General features: G+C 49.1%; 1 protein-coding gene and 1 long non-coding RNA gene across 5 annotated transcripts; one reads left to right on the forward strand and one right to left on the reverse strand.

Moving 5' to 3' along the window:
• Positions 1–4,501: 4,501 nt before the first annotated feature.
• LOC122431747 lies at positions 4,502–8,433 on the forward strand. Its single transcript, XR_006266618.1, has 3 exons — positions 4,502–4,610; positions 6,094–6,099; positions 8,422–8,433. It is a non-coding gene; the product is annotated as an uncharacterized LOC122431747 (long non-coding RNA).
• A 3,453-nt stretch (positions 8,434–11,886) lies between these two features.
• NXNL2 (nucleoredoxin like 2) lies at positions 11,887–19,536 on the reverse strand. Of its 4 annotated transcripts, none has more exons than XM_043453834.1 (3): positions 19,502–19,536; positions 18,171–18,490; positions 11,887–12,368 (listed from the first exon to the last, which is right to left on the reverse strand). In XM_043453834.1, exons 2-3 carry the CDS (start codon positions 18,470–18,472, stop codon positions 12,200–12,202), a joined length of 471 nt encoding a protein of 156 aa, XP_043309769.1. In that variant the 5' UTR covers positions 18,473–18,490; positions 19,502–19,536; the 3' UTR covers positions 11,887–12,199. The 4 variants fall into 4 exon arrangements, with proteins under 4 accessions (XP_043309769.1, XP_043309767.1, XP_043309766.1 ...); XM_043453832.1 differs by lacking the exon at positions 19,502–19,536 and adding an exon at positions 18,925–19,445; XM_043453831.1 differs by lacking the exon at positions 19,502–19,536 and adding an exon at positions 18,613–18,840.
• Between the last annotated feature and the right edge of the window lie 1,064 nt (positions 19,537–20,600).

The following is a 20,600-nucleotide window of genomic DNA, read 5'->3' on the forward strand; positions in this document are numbered from 1 at the left end:
TAAAAGCATATCTTAAACCAAAAATAAGTACCAATCTTTATAATGAAATACCAGAAATATTCTCATTAGGTAAATATTGGTTTAAGGTGAGAGAGGAACAGAAGAGCTGAAAACAGTGAAGGAGGCAAAGCTGAAACCACCACCACATGCTCGGGAAATCCAGACACAACCAAGCCGTCATAAAAGCCGTAAGTCAGCTGGTGACAATTTCACATGCTATGGGGGCTTCTTTTCTATGTGTAGATAAAAACCAAGTTGAAGGAGAAAAAAAGGAAGAAAGAATTCTCTTTCCAAAGGCAACAGCAACAAACACGTGTGAAAAGAAGCAAAAGAGAGGCAGGGCTATGCAGAAAGAACTAAGACAGCATCAAGAGACAGAAAACAAACGAATAAAAGGCCAAGCAGATGCCATCCCCGGATTGAAGCTCAATAATGGAGCGGTGTCAGTTCTCATCAAACATATACATTAAATGTGATGTTCTCGTGTCCCAGAAAGGGAGGCATTTAATCTTTACGTTTAACATGGACATTTGTTACTTCCGGTCAAGAGTCAGAGACACTCTTTCCTTTAGTAATTAAAGCAGATGTACAATGCTTGTTGGATAGGCCACATACAGGTTGTTTTTGTTAGCATAATGTTCAAGTTAACTCATGGACAAGCCAGAATGACTTCACCATACCTCAGTATGTGAACGTTTCTTTTATCAGGGTGCATCAGTGACCAGCGCCACTCACAGGCGGTAGATCACCCATCTTGTATTCTGACCCCAGGCCCCCATGTGGGGAGCGCTCAGTCTGTGTGTGTTTTAATATTTTGTCAATAAACAAAATTTGCCGGGTGATCTCTTATTATTTGCCCTCCTGTGATTTAAACTGACTTGCTTTTCTTTGTCTTACTCTTTTTCTTCCTTTTTACTGAGAGCCAACAGAAATGCACGCTTGCTGGAGTCTCACAAATTGCACAGTGTCACCAACACCCCCAGGGGCACCCTTGAGGCCCGTTTCACTTCCAACCCCTCCGCCTGGGCAATGGCCATCCTGATTTCTAACCACTCAGATCCATTTCACCTGTTCATAGCGCTGTGTCAAAGAAAACATACGTCTTACTCTCTCTGTGTCTGACTCTTTTCACCTCTTACTAACTGTTGAAATGCATCATTATTCTTATGGGCAATTGCACATCTCTGCTTTGTACATATACCTCCAAGGATTATCCATTCTGCTACTGATGGGCCAAGAGCATCTCCCAGCTTGGGACTGTTAACAACAGCGTTGCTATGTACCTCCTAGTTTGTGTTCTCTGGTGATGTATGATCTCTTGGGATAGACCTTGACATCCCTGAGTCTCGGGCTGTGCAAACTTTCAGCTTTAGCAGAATCAGTCAAACCAGATCAGTGAAACGACTGCATCAATCACACTCCCCTAGCAGTGCTCCCTGCTCTTGAAGTTTTTCCTCCTAGTAACTTAGTCATCCTGATGGGTATGGCTGGTGTCGAACCTTGGATTTGTGTATTTCATTTTTTATCCTTTGAGCAGAGGTCCATGTGCAGTGTCATCACTGGCTAGCATGCGACTCATCTCTTATTTTTATTTCTCCTGTGTTTATGCCCCCTTTTAACTCCACACCCCTCCTCCATAACCAGGAACTCACTCTGTGGGTCTTATTGTGCATAATTTGTTTGCATGTGTTTTGGGACGTGTGTGGGGTTTTCTCGTGTATGTATGTTCAATGACATAAATGATAATACTGCTTACCCGTCTCATAATTCACTCTGTATTTTATTTTCTTCACTCAATGTGATGTTTTTAATAGCTATCCATGCTGCTTGTACTCAAGTCACTGCTGAAAACGTGTTGGAAACTGACCACCTGGTTCTCAGGTCAAGGCTGGAGTCCTGTATGTGATGCTGATTCCAATGCAAGGTGACCTGCAGCAACATCCCCCGGCATCACTACTACATCATCTTTCTGCTCTTCAGTCTTCCAAGATCTGCAGAATCAAGGTATCCTGCCATGTGGAGTGTGATTTACCTATTTGAACCTCTAATCTGAGGCCCCCAGCTGCTGCTTGTCCCACCCTGGTGCCATTCACCATGTTGCCCCTCCACACTGTCCCAGCAGTCTTCCAAGCCCAGCTGGGCTCTTGGTTGTATCTGATGACTGTGGGGTCAATGTCTCCAGAGGGGCCTGTGAGCCTCCTGGTCCCCTTTTCTGTAAGACGCCCATTCATGCTTTTATCACATTCCCCACGTGTCACTTTCTTGTCACTTGCAGGAGATTCACAGACAACGTGGGGAGGAATCTCATGTTGGATTCAACCACTGCAAATGCCTTCTCTATTAATCACTTGCTCACTAGTTCTGTCACAGAAATGTTCATTTTTTATGTAAACCAGTCGTGTGTGTGTGTGTGCTCAGTCATGTCTGACTCTGCGACCCCATGGACTGTAGCCCGCCAGGCTCCTCTGTCCCTGGCATTTTCCAGGCAGTAATACTGGAGTGGGTTACCATTTCCTTCTCCAGAGGATCTTCCCAAACCAGTTACTGAACCTGCGCCTCTTGTGTCTCCTGCATTGACAGATGGATTCTTTACCACTGCACCATCAGGGAGGTCCAAACTCGTCATAAGAGCTCTATTTATCATCTGTGTTTTGGGGTTTGGGGGCTTCCCTGGTAGTTCAGACAGTAAAGAATCTGCCTGCAACGCAGGAAACCCAAGGGCTCTGCAGTGATCAAGGTTGCCACACCTGAGAACCTTTGCAGTCAAAGGTGAAGGAAGGAGCCTATGGCAAGTGGAAGACGGATGAGAGCGGGAAGTTCATCTCTGTTAAGGACAATGGGGCCGGAGGGACAGCAAGGCCAGGACTGGCAGAGAGAGGCATCAAGCTGGTCCAGGAGGGGCCATCATGCAGAAGGCGACAGGCTTTTTTGTAACATCGGCAGAATTCACACCACTGAGTGAAGATCTATGTTCAGATTTCCAGACGCTGAAAGAAAAGGAGACTGTGCAATGATTCCTGAGAAGGCCACAGTCCCCTTTTCTGCTCAAGTTTTCTGCCAGCTCTTTCCTTTTTAAAATCAATGGTGCATACACAGGTGCCCCCACATCTTTTTAAGGGCCTGCAGAAAGCAGAGGGGAATGCACTATTCTGGGAGGTCTCACTGGCTTTCCTAGGTCACCCCCAAAAGGTCTCAGACTCCCTAGTCTCTCCCACCTGCATTCTCAGGACATGGCTTTGCTGGACGTGGGGTGTGGACCTAGCCAGGAGAGCAGCCCGGGGAGGGAGCGAGCCCCGCTCCCTGCAAAGAGGATGAACAATCTTTCCACTTACTCCATTTATTTTGCCATTTCAGGTGGAAGGACTCACATCATCACTGTTGCTCTGAAGCTCGAGTTTAAATGGACTGAGCAAATTGCATGAGGTTATACCTGGCGGGAAGTGCAGGGCGTGGAGTGTGGGTTCTACCATAAAGTTGGGGCCGGGAGCTACTGCGGGAACTGAGGAGGAGGAGAGCACATGAGTGAATGTTCATGGGAAGGAGCAAGCCCTTTGCAGTCACGGTTACTGCTGTCACTGTTGGGGGAGGGAACGAGCCGTGGAGGGCGGCCAGTCATGGAGGACCAGCCTGGTGGGTGGTAAGGCACCAAGTCTCTGGAGGCTCCCCCATGGCACCCGTCTCTCTGGGATCTCAGTAGAGTGTGGTGTCTTGGGTTAGCCACAGTTAGCCTCCAGTCTCCAGAGAGCCACTATTGCTCCTGGTGGTGTCCACGCACTGGCCATATTACCTGCCAGCCACAACATCCACCTGTCTGGCCCCAAGAAGAGGCCTTCCAGCTCCTTGTCCTACACCCCAGAGCCCAGCTAAGGTGGGCAGCACAGGAGAGCTGAGGGTCCTGAATGGAAAGAGGTTGCTGTGAGGCTGGCTGGACCCTCTCCTCTCCTCCCCCATTGTTTCTGGGTCGTCTGTGCTTGTTGGAAAACTCAGAGCGTATTTGCTGAAGCAGATGGGTGAGTGGGTGAGGCTTCAAAGTGCATCTATAACCACACAACCAACTGGGGTCTGTTTTGGAATAAGGTGGACACTCTGGGGCTGGGTGTCCCCCCTCATCTCAGGTTATTAGTCAGACTCTTCCCACCTGCACACAGGGAAAGAGGAAAAGCACTTCTAACCCACTGATTCCACAAATTGGGAGGAACTATGACAGCAAACATGGTTTGTTTGTGTATATATTTGTCTGTATAATCAGCTTTAAGAACATTCTCACAGTGTAAGTGCTCGAGAAATCCTGATGCAAGCAGCCACAGAGCCAGGAACCTCACCGCAGAGGCTCTTGAAGGGAGCTCTGTCTGACACCCACCTGGAAGGGGAGACACCTAAGCCTGCGGTTTCTTGGGTCTCTTTTGAAGCTGGGAGAGGGAAGAGGAAAGAGGAGCCTTGTCAGCTGAGATACACAAAAACGCAGCCTGCAAAGATATTCATTGCAATTAAAAATGTTGCCTCTCGGGACTTCCCTGGTGGTCCAGTGGCTAAGGATTCACACTCCCAATCCAGGGGGTCCAGGTTCTATCCCTCGCCAGGGAACTAGATCCCACATGCCGCAACTAAGAGTTCACAAAAGATCCTACTGCTGCAGCTAAGACCCAACACAGTCAAATAAATAAATAATTTTTTTTTAATGTGGCCTCCCTTCTCCTGCAGTCTCAAAGCCTCACACACCTTTTGCCACAAAATGATGAACCCAGAAAATCCCCAGCCTGTCCCCCTTGTCCTGTCAACCTGGGACTGACAAAGGATGCCTGGTGAATCTGTCTTGGAGAAAATGTCATGGAGCAAAGTCTGCCCACAGAGGGAAAGAGAAACACGCAGGGCGCCGTCCTGGGTGCATCCGCTGTCCTTCAAGGAATGCTGTGATATGCCATCACCTCCAGGGCCCTGCAGTACAGAAATGCTCCTGGATGACTGCCTTCCCTGCAGAGAGATTCTCCCGTCCGACTCACAACAGATGGTCATCACTCACGTTGAGAAGTAATCACACCCCGGGAACAGCCTCAGACCCGCTCTCTGAGGTCCTGATTGAAAGGCTGTCATGTCAGGTGAGCAGCTGTCCTTGCCAGGTTCACTAGCTCCACCCTCTTCTCTCACCTCTGAGCCTAAACCCTGCCTGAGATCCCCACGCTCTGTCACAGACCATTTAATGACACAATTAATGTCTGCCAGCCTAGATGCCTGGCGAGCCCCAGATGCTTGTTGAATGAATGGATGAATGAATGTATTGGTTAATATCCAAAACCTTGTATCAGTATATGCATCTGACCCCCAAACCAAAGCTGCTTATATGTAACAAATAAAATTATCGTGATACCTACGTAAGGGAAAGAGACTAAAGATAATGACTCTTTGTCATTAAAAGGAAAGCAAGAAAGTAATTTATCTTCTACCCAGTCACTGAGAATACTAACCCTCAGATCTTAAGACTTTAACCCAGGGATTTACATTTACCTGGAATAACAAGAGATGTATTATATACAATGTATGAGAGAGACATGTTTCGCCACGTCCCTAGCCAGCCTTCTCTCTGTTATTCCACAGCCAAAGAGAGAATATTCTCTGTACCCTGTAAATTCACCACTTCCTACAGCCACCAGGAGTCCTTCAGGTCAGCAGAGATCCCAAGTGAGGAAAGGCAGAATCTGGAGAACAAGGAAGGCGATGCAAATGGAACCAGAGACAGACCATATGAAACTGAGAGGGAGAGAGCAGAGCTACGGGGAACCAGAGGTGGGGGAGTGGACAGGAGATTTTGGAGGGAAGAGCCTAGTAGGCTGCAGTCCATGGGGTCACAAAGAGTCGGACACGACTGAGTGACTTCACTTCACTTCACTTCACTTGGGGAGCAGAGGCAGGGCGAATTTTCCATGTGTAGTTTGGGACTTTAGGAAGGATCTCCTTAGTTACTTTTCAATGATGTCAGAAACAAGTGGCATTCCTTTTCATTTCTTTTCTTTTTAATATTTATTTATTTATTTGCCTGAGCCTGGTCAGGTTTCCCTGATAGCTCAGTCAGTAAAGAATCCTCCTGTAATGCGGAAGACCTGGGTTTGATCCCTGGGTTTGGAGAATCCCCAGGAGAAGAGAATGGCAACCCACTCCAGTATTTTTGCCTGGGAAATCCCCATGGACAGAGGAACCTGGCAGGCTACAGTCCATGGGGTCCCAAACATGACTTAATGACTAAACCACCACCACCACATGCCGGGTCTTCTTTGCAGCATGCTAGACCTTGGATCTTCATTGCAGCATGTGGGATCTTTTTAGTTGAGATGAACTCTTAGCTGTAGCATGCAGAATCTAGTTCCCTGACCAGTGATTGACCCCCGGTCCCGTACATTGGGAGCATAGAGCCTTAGCCACTGGACCACCAGTGAAGTCCCCTCCTTTTTAATTACTATTGCCTACAAGCAGTTGTTCTTTGAAGGAGAGTCTGTGCCTACAGGATACTGGATTACAGATGGCTTCCATATGGAGTAGAGAGCTTTCATCCAGGATTTTTAGACCTAAAATTCACATCTAGCTGCACCTGGATTAAAATCATCCTTTTAGATCCTAACCCAGGGCACATCATCACTGCTCCTATGCATGGTGTGAAGCATCTGGGTCCAACCAGGCACAAGTGTTTTCATTCTCATGCTTCAATGGCAAAGGCATAGAGGTGTTGTAGAAGTAATGCTGGACATGCAATTACAACTGTGGAGACATTGTCAAACTTAGAAATTCATGTTGAAAGCAGAAAGCTAGATTTATACAGCATTTTGTCAGTTCACTAAATCCAATAAAAATTTCAAAGAGATAATCCTGGTGGCATCACAAACTTAAAATGGACACTTCTCAACTCTGAGGCAAACAGGCATTTTGAACACCTGCATATAATTTCACTCCTTGACAGAGTCATTAAAATGACAACGAAGGGGTTTTTTAAATGATGGGAAAACAAAGAGGGAACAAGAAATGTTTGGAAGCTCTAAAAGTGACAGGGGTGGTGGCTGCCTCTACAGGCACACACACACACATACACATACACACACACACACACACACAGAGGATCCTGGCCAGCCCTGGGGAAGCAAGAATCTACTGCTTTTAGGCAGGAATCCTGAAGACCTAAGACCTGGCAGCTCCAGAAACCCCTTGAGGTGGACACACAAGTGCCCGTGAGGACTGGGGTCTGTACATGAAATCAGACCTAGATTCCCTTCCCTGGTGGCTCATATGGTAAAGAATCTGCCTGCAGGAAACACTGGCTTGATCCCTGGGTTGGGAAGATCCTATGGAGAAGGGGATGGCAACCCACTCTAGTATTTTTGCCTGGAGAATTCCATGGACAGAGGATGGGGTCATAGGGTCATGGGGTCATGGGGTCACAGAGTCGGACATGACTGAGGGACTAACACAACAACAGATTACCTCTGCACCGTTACCCTGGGTGTCCGACCTCACCCAGAGGTCTTTCGTGGTGGGAGAGACACAGCTGAAGGCGGGGTGCTGAAGTGAACTCCAGGAAATCAGGGGAAAGTGTGTTCTCCCTGCCAGCCCCCAGTCCTCTCCTGCCAGTGGGGATGGGAGGGTGTTACCTGATCAATGTGACCAGCCCAGGAGGAAAGTCTCCCTGACAAAATGGCCCAGGAAGATCACTCTAAGGGGAGCGCAAAGTTAGCAAGCCCACTGGGGTTCCATCTGGTCCCCCAAACCCCATCAGTGTCCTGTGAAGAGATAGGAAGATCCTGCTTTCATGGAACTAGAACAAAACACTATGAAAGAAGGAGAGGAAGGAAGGGAGGACAGAAAGACGCAGAAAACAAACGTGATGTGAGTATGGTATGTGTGTTTGTGGTGTGTGTGGTGTGAACATAGTGTGTGTGTGTGTGGTATGTCTCTGTGTGTAGTATGTGGTGTTTGCATGTGATTTGTTTGCATGTGGTGTGTAGTGTGTGTGTCTGTGGTGTATATGCGGTATGCTTTGTGTGTGTGTGGTGTTTGTGTGCTGTTTATGGTGAGTGTGTGGTGTGTCTGTGTGATGTGTAGTACGTGCATGTGGTGTGGTATAGTATGTGTGATATTGTGCATGACTGGTGTACATGTGTGTGTGGTGTGTGTGTGTGTGGTATGTGTCCGGATGGTGTATGTAAAGTGTGTGAAATGTATGTGGTGTATATGTGGTGTGGTGTTTGTGTGTTGTATGTGTGTGTCCACATGTTCCCCCAGTGGCTTCCCCACACAAGCACACAATAAGCAACATCTTTCTCAAGTGAAATTGCTGTGGAGACCTCCTGGGATTTGCACATGGTTCTGCGCAGAATTGAGTGGCTCCCCAGCCTGCAGCTAATAGTTCCTGATTATCGGGCAGCCCAGGTGTGAGAAAAGATGCCACAACTATAGGCTCAGTGTAAATGATTTCAAAAAATTTAGTAGACAGACATCTCGTATAGCAGGGCTTCTGTAAAATCAGCATACACACAGAGACCCAGGAATTTCAATGGAATGCAGGACTAGGGTAGAGCCACTACTGTGGTCTGAATATTTGTGTGCCCCTAAAATTTACATGTGGAAATCCTAACCCCCAATATACTACTTTGGTGCAGCTGTGGGGTGGCCTCTGCTGGGACCCCTCCCTCCCCTGAGGTGCTGAATGCTCACCACACACACAGCCCCATGCAGCTCCCAAGCTGAAAGCAATGTGATGCTCCAGCCTCAGGGGTAAGCACAGTGCTTGGGCTCCGTCATGGCAACTAATGAGCATGTTTACCAGGCGGAACTTAGCTACACTTTTTAAGAAGTCTGGTTATGATTAACACATACATACACACACACACACACACACACACACACACACACACACACACACACACAAACATGCATGCATATGTGTGCACCCACCCACCAGGATGTTACACCTACAAGAGATGCCCACACACACACACACCCCAAAATGCATAATTTGAATTACTATAATCCAATCTTAAATGGTTTCATCACAAAAAAGCAGTGGTAACCACTGTTGTCGCTGTTCAGTCGTTCAGTCATGTACGAATCTCTGCGATCAGATGGACTGCAGCACACCAGGTTTCCCTGTCCTTCACCATCTCCCAGAATTTGCTCAAATTCATGTTCACTGAGTAAGTGATGCCATCCAACCATCTTATCCTCTGTTGCCCCTGTCTCCTCTTGCCTTCAATCTTTTCCTGCATCACGGTCTTTTCCAATGAATCTGCTCTTCGCATCAGATGGCCAAAGTATTGGAGCTTCAGCTTCAGCATCACTCCTTCCAATGAATATTCAGGGATGATTTCCTTTAAGATTGACTGGTTTGATCTCTTTGCTGTCCAAGGGACTCTCAAGAGTCTTCTCCAGCATCACAGTTCAAAAGCATTAATACTTCAGTGCTCAACCTTCTTTATGGTCCAACTCTCATATCTGTATATGACTATTGGAAAAATCATAGCTTTGACTAGATGGACCTTCCTTGGCAAAGTGATGTCTCTGCTTCTCAGCCTTTTGAATAAGATCAAGTGGTAACCATGTGATATGGTAAAGAGAGTAGCTAACACTATGGTACTGGGGAAAATACCAAAATTAAGTGAAATATGCCGTCTTTTGTTTTGAGAAGAAAACTGCACTTCTATGCTTTATTTCTGGGGCAAATAATGACCAGGTTAGCTTCATCAAATACGTCTTCAGTAAACCCATGGGGAACTTGACTGACGGGCAGGAGAGCACATCAAGGTGACTGTGCCATGGAGCTCCCTGGCCCTGATACAATTAAGCCAGTGACACAGCCTCACCCTCTTGGATTCAGCTCTCACATCCTGGGTTACCTGAGCAGCCCAGCAGCCGTCTTCACTTCGCCCAGCATTGCTCCACAGAGGGCCTCCTTAGGGAGTGTGGGGGTTCCTGGGTCCTACAAGGGACAGCTTTGCTCCAGATTCCCGGTGAGAGACCCAGTGAGCCAAGTGAGTTGGCAGATGGGAACCGGGCTAGAGGTGAGAGCCTGGTATTTCACGATTCCAATCATGTGGATCAGATCACGGCTGGCCACCTCCAGCAGGCAGGCACTGCACACACCCCTTCTGTTGTCAGCAAAGACACACACAACTGCGTGTAAAATAGATGGCCAACAAGGACCCACTGAACGGCACAGGGAATTCTGCTCAGTATCTTATAATAACCTATAAGGGAAAAGAATGTTAAAAAAGAATGCACATAACGCTGGGCTGGAGGAAGCACAAGCTGGAATCAAGATTGCCGGGAGAAATATCAACAACCTCAGATATGCAGATGACACCACCCTTATGGCAGAAAGGGAAGAAGAACTAAAGAGCCTCTTGATGAAAGGGAAAGAGGAGAGTGAGAAAGTTGGCTTAAAGCTCAACTTTCAGAAAACTAAGATCATGGCATCTGGACCCATCACTTCATGGCAAATAGATGGGGAAACAATGCAAACAGTGGCTGACTTTATTTTCCTGGGCTCCAAAATCACTGCAGATGGTGATTGCAGCCATGAAATTAAAAGACGCTTACTCCTTGGAAGGAAAGTTATGACCAACCTAGATAGCATATTGAAAAGCAGAGACATTACTTTGTACACAAATGTCTGTCTAGTCAAGGCTATGTTTTTTTCCAGTAGTCATGTATGGATGTGAGAGTTGGACTGTAAAGAAGGCTGAGCACTGAAGAACTGATGCTTTTGAACTGTGGTGTTGGAGAAGACTCTTGAGAATCCCTTGGACTGCAAGGAGATCCAATCAGTCCATCCTAAAGGAGATCAGTCCTGGGTGTTCATTGGAAGGACTGATGTTGAAGCTGAAACTCCAATACTTTGGCCACCTGATGTGGAGAGCTGACTCATTGGAAAAGACCCTGATGCTGGGAGGGATTGGGGGCAGGAGGATAAGGGGACGACAGCAGATGAGATAGTTGGATGGTATCACCGACACAATGGACATGGGTTTGGGTGGACTCTGGGAGTTGGTGATGGACAGGGAGGCCTGGTGTGCTGCAGTTCATGGGGTCACAAAGAGTCAGACATGACTGAGCGACTGAACTGAAACTGACTGATGTATAAATGAATCACTCTGTTGTACACCTGAAACTAACCCAACATTGTAAATCAACTACATTTCAATAGAAATTTAAAAAACGAAAGATTGTGTGTGAACTTTTGTCTACCTGGATTAATCAGCACCTTTTAGAAGATGGGGAGATTTGATCTTGAAGATATGAGTATGCAGCCTTGAAATTTTCTTTTCTTTCTAAGATATGATGCTACTAAAAGTAAGTGTAAGAAAACAAAGAGAAGAAGAATTCCCAAGAAGACCTGTAATTAAAAACTATCCCTTTGAAAAACAAAACAAAGTGCTTGAAAATGGAATTTCTCGAGTGCTTCACTTTCCTCATAAGGACACTTGGTTTGCCAGGAGAAAGAAGGAAATTGGAAGACTCCAGCTGCAGATAGGTGTGTTTATTAAAGCAAACAGACTGTGCAAATTTTAGTAATAAATACAGTCATGAGAATGTATCATTAAAATAAAGACATCTCTTTTGAACCTCCCTCCCATCTCCCTCCCCATCCCACCCCTCTAGGTTGATCCAGAGCTCCTGTTTGAGTTTCCTGAGCCATACAGCAAATTCCCATTGGCTCTCTATTTTACATATGGTAATGTAAGGTTCCATGGGAGGCAGGTTCAAAAGGGAAGGGATATATGTATACCTATGGCTCATTCATGTTGAGGTTTGACAGAAAACGAGAAAATTCTGTAAAGCAATTATCCTTCAATAAAAAAAAAAAAAATTAAAGGAAAATAAAATAAAGACATCTCCAGAAAAATGTACCAATAAATATGCCATTTTACCTGAAGAGCTTGTATAAATACATGTTTTGCATAGATTTGCAATAGCTCATTGTGAACACACTTAAGCTCATGTGGAGAAAACTACGCTAAGAATAATAAAAATAACTAGCAACAAAGCTAGAGGGAGGGCATTCCCTGAGCAACATTTTCTTTCCATCACAGATGAGTGCCTCTGCTCTGAAAGAAACCACCAACATAGAGAGACAGCATGCTCTTCTTCTCTGCTGGGTGGAAGCTGCAGCATCAGGAGTGACTGCACACCGGTGCAGGCCCCCCGGAGACCGGCCCCCAGCTCAACCGGAGAAATTCTGGAAGATGTCGGCGGCCTCCACCCAGTTCTGGAAGCAGGCCAGCCCCCGCTCCCGGATCTGCTTCCGCCCTTTGTCGGTGATGACCTCCCCGCTGGGCTTCAGGATCACAAGCCTGGGGATGGCCGTGATGTGGTACCTGGTCCTCAGCTCGCTGTAGGAGAGAAGAGGGTGGCCGAGGGTCAGCGCGGGCCAGGCCAGGCCGCTGCACGTCTGCAGGGACCAGCGCCTCCCCGGAGCCAGCTGAGCCCGCTGCCTGCCCGGTGAGCCCTCCCGCTGGGCGGAGGATTCCTGTGGGCTCTTCTCGCTGCTAGCTGGTTCTCAGCCAATACTGCCCCAGAGGAGCATCTAGTGATGGAACCGTTCTGCATCTGTGCTGCCCAGGGTCATCGCCACGGTCACCCGTGATGACTGAGCACTTGAAATCTGGCCGGTGAGCCTGAGGAACTGAATTTTTGGCTTTAGTTCATTTATTTGTTTGTTTATGTATTTTTTGGCTGTACCAAGCGGCTTGCAGATCTTAGTTCCCCAACCAGAGATTGAACCCAGCCATGGAAGTAAGAGCACCAAGTCATAACCACTAGACCTCCAGGGAATTCCCTATTTCAGTCTATTTTAAATTTAAGTAGCCACATGTGGCTAGTGGCTGCCAAATGGCACAGTGCAATTTCAAACTCACAAGTAACCCAGTAAGTTTGGATCCTTCCTACATCTCAAGAGGTTTAAATACATCAGGTACCTATAATGGCAAAAGTTAAAATTCCGTAAGTTTTAGACAAAAGCAAAGGCTTACTAGACTTTCTACCCTATAAATTCAAGGACATGCTACTTAACATTATGGGTGAAACATTTTACCGTCACATGAAATAACCCCTTGTGTGACCATTTTACAAAATTATTTGTATTCATTTAGGGAAAGGAACATCTGCCTTCTTAGTTTTGCAAATCTCCCCATAACCTTCACAGGGATTATTGCCCTCAAGATAGGACAGCTGGGTGCAAATCCTGTCCTGTTACCACCGCCAGCTTGCCAGGGCCTCAGGTTAGCAGTAATCTGATTTCCCTTATCTGTCGCCTTCAGGGTTGTGAACCTGAGTGGAAGAAAAATGCATTTGAGACCTTCCTGTTACCAAACCTTCCCTGTGACACCTCCATCAGCTCCTTCCTGCTGCTTTCTGATATCCTGCTCCAAGACAAATCTTAATTCAAACTGAGGAGAAAAAAAAAATCCAGTACCTACACCCAACAGAGAAAATATGCCTTGCTTTCAGGCATCTATGAAATGGTGACAAAACCAGCCATGGTGTTGCTCATAAAGGGATCTTAATAATCAAATAATCAGTGCAGATCGTTTAATCAGACCATAACATAATGGAACTGGAAACCAACAAGCAATAATTTTTGGAATGAGTTAAAAACTAAATAACCATATGTTATCTATGAAACTGTAAAGCAGACTTACAAAATAATTAGAACAGGGCAATATGGAATACACTATGGGTCCCACGCTATAGGTACAATTAGACACAGAAAGTTATCTTACATATTCTTGTCCAAAACTAAAAGGCCCCTATATAGATGAGTTCTGCATTTAATTCAAGAAACTAGAAAAACAATGATGAAGCAATTACAGAGAAAGTAGAAAGAAGGCAAAAGAAGAGAGAAGACAGAAATCACTGGACTAGGAAATGAACCCACATGGGGTGAGCAACAAAACAAAACCTGGTTCTTAGACTAAAAAACAGAGAAAAGCTCTATCGAGATTGAGAAGGAAAAAGGGAAAACAGGGGGACATCAGGAGTTGGGCAGGCCTTCGAGGAATAAGGAGGAGGTCTGAAGGCATTTCATTGCTCCAGCTTCTCTTCAAAGAATCACCGTGTGGACCCTACATCCCCACCCTGGCAGCCTCTGCCTGGTGACAGGTGTTACCCTAGAACATTGAAGTCATCTCTGTCTCCTCTGGGAGCTGTGTTCAGAGAGAGTAGACCAAGCCTCAGAAAGGAAAGAGCCTTGTTGCTGGGCAGAATGAAGTGATAACTCAGCATTTTAACCATTTCAGGGAAATGCGAGAGCCCATTCCCTCCTTACCCTGCATGCAGTTGCAGCAATGGCTCCCTCCCTTCATCTAAAGCAGCGCATCCTTATCCCTGGCACAACTGCTTCTGGGTTGCCATGGCAACTTCTGGCTCCAGTCTCTTTCCATCTCAGCCACTGGTAGCCAGGCTGTTACCGAGCAAATCTCTCTACTTGCTTCAAGCATCCATCAAACAAGTGCCCTGCAGGTGCCAAGCCCTGAACAATGTCTAGTTCAACCTCTGGGACTACAGAGACCACCGCCCCACCAGACACATACACTCCAACAGGAGTGGCGCTGGCTTGAGCTATGGAGGGTATAGGCTTCAGGGTTCAGACACACACCTGGTGTCCCCAGGGGCACAAAGGAAGAGCTACTAGGAAGAGAAGTGGGAGGCTCCAGGGTTGGAGGATGCCGCATGAGTAAGACCTTTGGAGGTGGGAAAGCGTATGGAGTATTCTGGCATATTAGTTGTCAAGTCTGACCAGAACACAGATATAAAGGAGATAACAAGAAATAAAATGAGTGAGGGTCAAATACTGGAGGGGGATGTGTGAGACATGGCCTGAGTGGGTCTCGCATGCCTGGCAGCACGCAACAGAAATTCCTGCTGGCAAAGTCAGGGATTTCTCTTTATTCCTTACTTGGCTCTTTGGCTCATAAAAAAAGGGAGGGAAGACAGGACAGAATATGTCTTCAATGCTGCCCCCTTGCTGAGACCTCTCACCCAGCTGCACACACAGGCATCAGGGCAGGACCTGAGGGCCTACCCTGGGCCCCCACTGCCCCTGGCTATAGGGACGTCACTAGATATTTGCCTCTCTAGGCAGAAGGGTGGCACTCGGGGTCGGGTCTTGTGTGCACTCTTCACTGGACAGCCAAGATCTGAGCAACCTTGAGGTGAGCGGCTCTAGAAAGTTTCTTCTTGCAGTTGCATCTGTAGCATCACCGCCTCCAGCCACGCCCAGGGTAAGTTTAGCGGGGCGGAGTGCCTCTGTGGGATCTACCATCTCCTGAGCCTAAGGCGGACCTTCCCAAGTGGTAAAGAACTGATCTGCAAATGTAGGAGATGGAAAAGATGTGGTTTCAACCCCTGGATTGGGAAGATCCCCTGGAGAAGGGAATGGCTACCCACTCCAGTATTCTTGCCTGGGAGAGTCCCTTGGACAGAGGCGCCTGGCAGGCTATAGGGTCGCAAAGAGTCACACACGAACTGAAGCAACTTAGTACACATGCATGCATGAGCCTCAGGCAGGTCATCAGAAAAGCAGAGGACAGCAGATGACACCTGTGGACCACTGAAAAAAGACAGCCCGGGTCCCTCACCTTCTCACAGCACCAAGAAGAATGCCATGCTCTGCATATATTGAGAACTTCTCAAAAGGCCTCCTGGAGGGTTCTTACATTCTTTAGTTCTCCTTGGTGGCAGTTACTTCCATTTTTGCTCACGATCTGATTTCAAAATGCAGGCTGGGATAAGCAAAATTTAGGGCTTAGCTCCAAGAATTTCCCACAGAATACCACATTTCCTAACTTATAAATTGCAATGACAGGATTCACAAAGCTCAATCTGGGAAGGGGAGGCCCCAGGAACTAACTTCTCCCCAGACTGCTGCCTCCCACCCTCCCACCCCACCCTGCCCCCCAGATCAGATTCTCTTAGGTGAGGCTGGCAGCCGGAGATGGCCAGGGCCTAGTGCAGCCCCATGCCAAGCCCTAAACAGCTCAGCACCTGCAGTGGACCAAATGGGCCTTTGACCAGTTAATCCAGGAAGCAGAGAGCGTGCTGTAAGCCCCCCCAACCCCACCCTTATCCCCACCAGCAGCAAGGCTGTGCTGAGGCTCAGTGTCCCCTGGGAGAGGAAGCTGGTTCAGAAAGGACTGACTCCAGAGCCAGGGACACCCATCTCTGCACTTCAATAGTACATCTGTGAAATGGGCAACACAGAAAATGCTGCTACACAACCAGCCGGCATAGCTCTGAATTCATGCATCAGTGCAGTTCTCATCCATCATGTGCCATGTCATTATACTCAGCAATTGAATACCTTGCCTACAGTCACCCCACAAATAGATCCCACAGCTGGACTCTGCCCAGGGCCTGAGCTCTTTACTTGATTACTAACACTGTCACTTTCAAAACTAAGTGTATTCTTTCAAAAGCAGTGTGTAACTTGAACGCTAAGCAAATCAAAACTCCTTTTACAATCACCACTAGATGTGAAGCCATAGAACTTTCAACCAAGTAAATCATGGTCATTTGGATGTATCATGGATGACTTTCCCTAGTCCTGCCTTGAGTGAGGCCTTGGAAAGCAGGTAACCTCCCTTGAAGGGCCTGGGCCTCACCTCTTGCTTGGCATCAGCAAAAGCATGTGCTGGGGAAAATTACTCCTCCAGGGAACTTTCCAAAGTTAGCTTTAATTTTTAAGTGTCTAGAAGGAAAACCATTTCAGAATAATTAATTTGGGGGAACGCCACAACTGAATACTAACTCCCAGAAAAATGTACTACATGGTGCTATAAAAAAAAAAAAATCCAGAAATTCACCTCCATATCTGTTAAGGGGATGGTGGGGTAATGCACTTAGTGAAGAACAATTAACCTCAGTCTGGACTCCTACACCACAGGTGACCCCAACATGCCAGACAATCGGTGCCTGTGCCCCACTTCCCTCTTCCAATCCTCCACAAAGTCCTCCTATGTCCTCTCTCTTTACTAACACCCCCTCCCACCTTCTCCTCCTCCCCTCCATAGATCCCATGACCACAGCCAACAGAACACCAGGGTTGGAACTTCCCTGGTGGTACAGTGGTTAAGATTCTGAGCTTCTAGTGCAGGGGCTGTGGGCTCAATCCATGGTTGGGAAACAGATTCCACATGGTACACAGAATGGCAAAGAAATTAAATTAAAAAAAAAAATAGAGCACTAGGGTCAATTTCTAGTTTTTTCTCAAATTCTGAAATCCATGTCACATATTTTTCTAAAAGCAAGGGTGGGGCAAGATCCCTTCAGAGAGCATGGATTTTCGTCACCTCTGACATCTGTCTCAGGAGTCCAGGAAGCTGCTTCTTCTTACAGGTATAGGAGCAGAAGACACCTTTATGAAATTTCAATCACTGCCAACAAAACTGAAATTGCAACGTGGCTTGCAGTAGGTTTCCTCCAGGACTTGAGTCCTGACCCTTCTCCCCAGCACCTGGTACCCAGGCCCACGCTGCTGGGACAGGGTGGTCCACCCATAGTCTCCAGTTCTGACCTGAGCATCCATTCTGGATCTCCCTCTCCTACTCTCCGGATAAGGGTAGGTGTCTTTCCTATGCAGTGCCAGTGTGCTCAATGCTGTGTCCGAATCTTTGAGGACCATAGGGCCTATAGCCCGCCAGGCTCCTCTGTCCATGGGATTCTCCAGGCAAGAATACTGGAGTGGGTTGCCATTTCCTCCTCCAGGGGATCTTCCCGACCCAGAGATGGAACCTGCGGCGATTGTGTCTCCTGCATTGGCAGGCAGATTCTTTACAGCTGAGGCACCTGGGAAGCCCTCCTGCTAGTAGGGTGCAGCACCTCAGGGCTGTGATTACTCGAGTGGGCTCCCTGCCGCAGAATAATCATCGCCAGAACTTATACATTCAGATTCCCAGAGCCTCAGACGCACTGAGCCAAAGACGAGGGTGGACCCAGGTCCGCGCCCACCAAGTTCGCCGTCAGCCAACGCTAGAGCCTCCCTGGGAAGCCAGAGCAAACAGGCTCAAACACGACGGGGTGGGGGTGGAGGCTATCGAGGAGGCCCTGCGAGTTGGGAGAAGCCCGGGGATGAGGGACTGGGGTGGGGGCTGGTGGGGGAGCTCCCAGCACGCCCCACACACACGGTCTCCACTCACTGCCGGTAGGGGTCGTGGAAGGGCAGCGCCAGCCAGGCGCCGTGAAGCTCCTGCATGAATTCCAGCATTTCCTGCGCGCTGCCGTCGGCGGACACGAAGACCACCGCGAAGGGCGCGGGCGGCCGCGCCTCGTCCACGAGCTCCTCGTAGAAGTCGCAGAGCAGCGGCGTGAAGTCTCGGCTGGGCGCGCACCGGCCCGCGGCGAAGTAGAGCGCCACCACCTTGTTCTGCAGCGCCGCCTCGGCCTCCACCCACGCGCCGTCGCAGGTCACCAGGAGCCGCCCGCCCAGCACGTCCACCATGGCCGGGCGCGGGGACACCTGCGGCACAAGGACACCCGAGGGGAGAGGCGGGGCGGTGAGCGCGGGGCACGGATACTAGCGGAGGAGCGGACAAGGGTGAATGAACGCAGGTGGCTGATCCCTTGCAGGCGAACGGTCACCTGCGGGCGGGCAGCGATGTCTGGCTCCCTTCGCACCGCCGGGCGCCCGGACCTCGGCACCAGCCTGAGCCTCGGCCTCCGGAGGGAGCAGGGGCGTCCGCGCTGGGTTGAGGGGGAACACTCACAGACACCCGCGACCCCTGGTGTAGCGGCCGTAGCACCAACAAGCACAGAACCGGCCTCCAGGGAACGAGCCGCCCCGCCCCGCCCCCTCCTGCCCCGCCCCGCCCCCTCCTGCCTCGGCACCGCCCCCTCCTGCCTCGGCGCCCCGCCCCACGCCTTCCTCCGCGACCCTCTGCACGTCCCACCCACCTGCGCAGCTCTCTGTCCCGCGCCGCTCGCCGCCTCCGCGCTCCTGGGCCACGCTCTCTTCTCCGCCGCCCTCGCATGCCCTCCCCCTCCGCACCTTCCCCTGGGCCCTGCCCGCCGCGCCCTCGCCCTAAGTCCCCGGGGCGCTCGCCCCACTCGGCGCTCAGTCCCTCCCCACCTGTCCCAGGGGTCCCACCAGCGAGGAAAGGTAAGAGCGGTTCGATCTGTAGCGGGCAGGGATCCGGCGTTGGGGAGACCTGGGCCCTGTTCTTTCCCGGGGTTTGCCCCCGAAGCACTGCGCCCTGGCAGAGAGGGTCCCTGCAAGAAATTAGGGGCGGTTCTTAAAGGATGTTTTCTTCGGAGAACCAGAGTATTACTGTGCCCGGCACTGGGATTCAGTCGCGAGCAAAACAGTTCAACTTCCTGCCCGGGATGGGTGAGTCTTCCACGCGGGGCTCATTTTAAAAGATTTAGCGCCAAAAAAAAAAAAATTCAGTGGTCAATTTAAATAGTATTCTCATGTTAATGCAAAAAAGTTTGTGATGAGCAAAACATCAAACATGTAAGGACAGGATCCCACCCTGCCGTTGGACGCCGCCCGAGCTCCTCTCGTTCTGAGTCCCGATTCGCCTCCTGCCTCTCGGTGCTTACGTTCCCGCGGGGACAAGAGGAAAAAAAAACAAGGTGAATGAGGAAAACAGAGCCCTTGCGACGGTGCGAGAAGGGGAAGGAAGCGCGGATGGTGAAGGCGGGGTCGCCCGCAGATGAACTTCCTCCAGCCACACGCTGTCCCCAGCCACGCGCTTCCCAGGGAAATGGGACGAAAACGTGCAGACAGTTTTCACTACGAGCCCCACCTCCTCGGTTGGTCGTGTACGTGCGCTTGGCAGAGCCAGGGCCAAGGGAAATTCTGTCCGAGGGTTGATCCTGTTCCATGAAGAGTGCTGCCAAAGCCCTGTTTCACTACTGTCCTCTTGGAAGAAGTGGGGATTTATAGGCGAAACGTTGGGGGGTGGGGGTGGGGGTGGGGGGTGGAAATGGAGAGGAACAACAAGCACTATAAATCTTGCATGTACAGGTCCCTGACATTTCTTAAAACTCAGAACTAGGATGAATGTAGCGAAACTAAATATCGTGAAGACTGTATTTTCATCTGTTTGGCTTGTCTTCGTTTATCACCACAGCTGGGAAAGTAGGGAACATTCCTTTTAGTGGTGATGCCACCTGCCCACGGACAAATTCCCGATTTTTGGTATAAGTATTGTGTGCCCTCCGAGTGCTAGTGGAGGGGTAGATGTCCCTTCCTGGGAGCACAGCCCACTCAGTTATCATGGTGAAAGGGGCACAGCCCTCCAGGGAAGAGAAATCCTAGGGAGAACAGCAAGCCAGCACCTCTCCGCACCTAGGGACCCTCCTCCTGTGACTGCTCTGAGTGTGTGTGTGTGTGTGTGTGTAAGCTGGGGACCCTGCCCTCAAGAACCCCCTCAAGAGGAACATAGGCACAGCTCAGCTCCCCTCCAGCTCTGCATCTGCTGGGTGTTCTCAACCAGCCTGTGAAGGGACTTTCCCAAGGCCCCTCCTGAGCCATGATCCTGTGTCATTTGCTTCTGACCCATCGCACTGGCTGGTCCTTAAGGTGGGAGAGGACTGCGCTGCTATGAGAGGAAGCCCAGGACCCC

The sequence above is a fragment of the Cervus canadensis genome, chromosome 30 (assembly GCF_019320065.1).
Source record: "Cervus canadensis isolate Bull #8, Minnesota chromosome 30, ASM1932006v1, whole genome shotgun sequence".
Classification (NCBI taxonomy): Eukaryota; Metazoa; Chordata; class Mammalia; order Artiodactyla; family Cervidae; genus Cervus; species Cervus canadensis.

Coding starts and splice junctions, on each gene's coding strand:
- NXNL2 (XM_043453834.1), bottom strand. CDS start 18,472: ATGGTGGACGTGCTGGGCGGGCGGCTCCTGGTGACCTGCGACGGCGCG. Junction 12,369..18,170: donor TTCCACGACCCCTACCGGCA/GTGAGTGGAGAC, acceptor TCTCTCCTACAG/CGAGCTGAGGACCAGGTACC.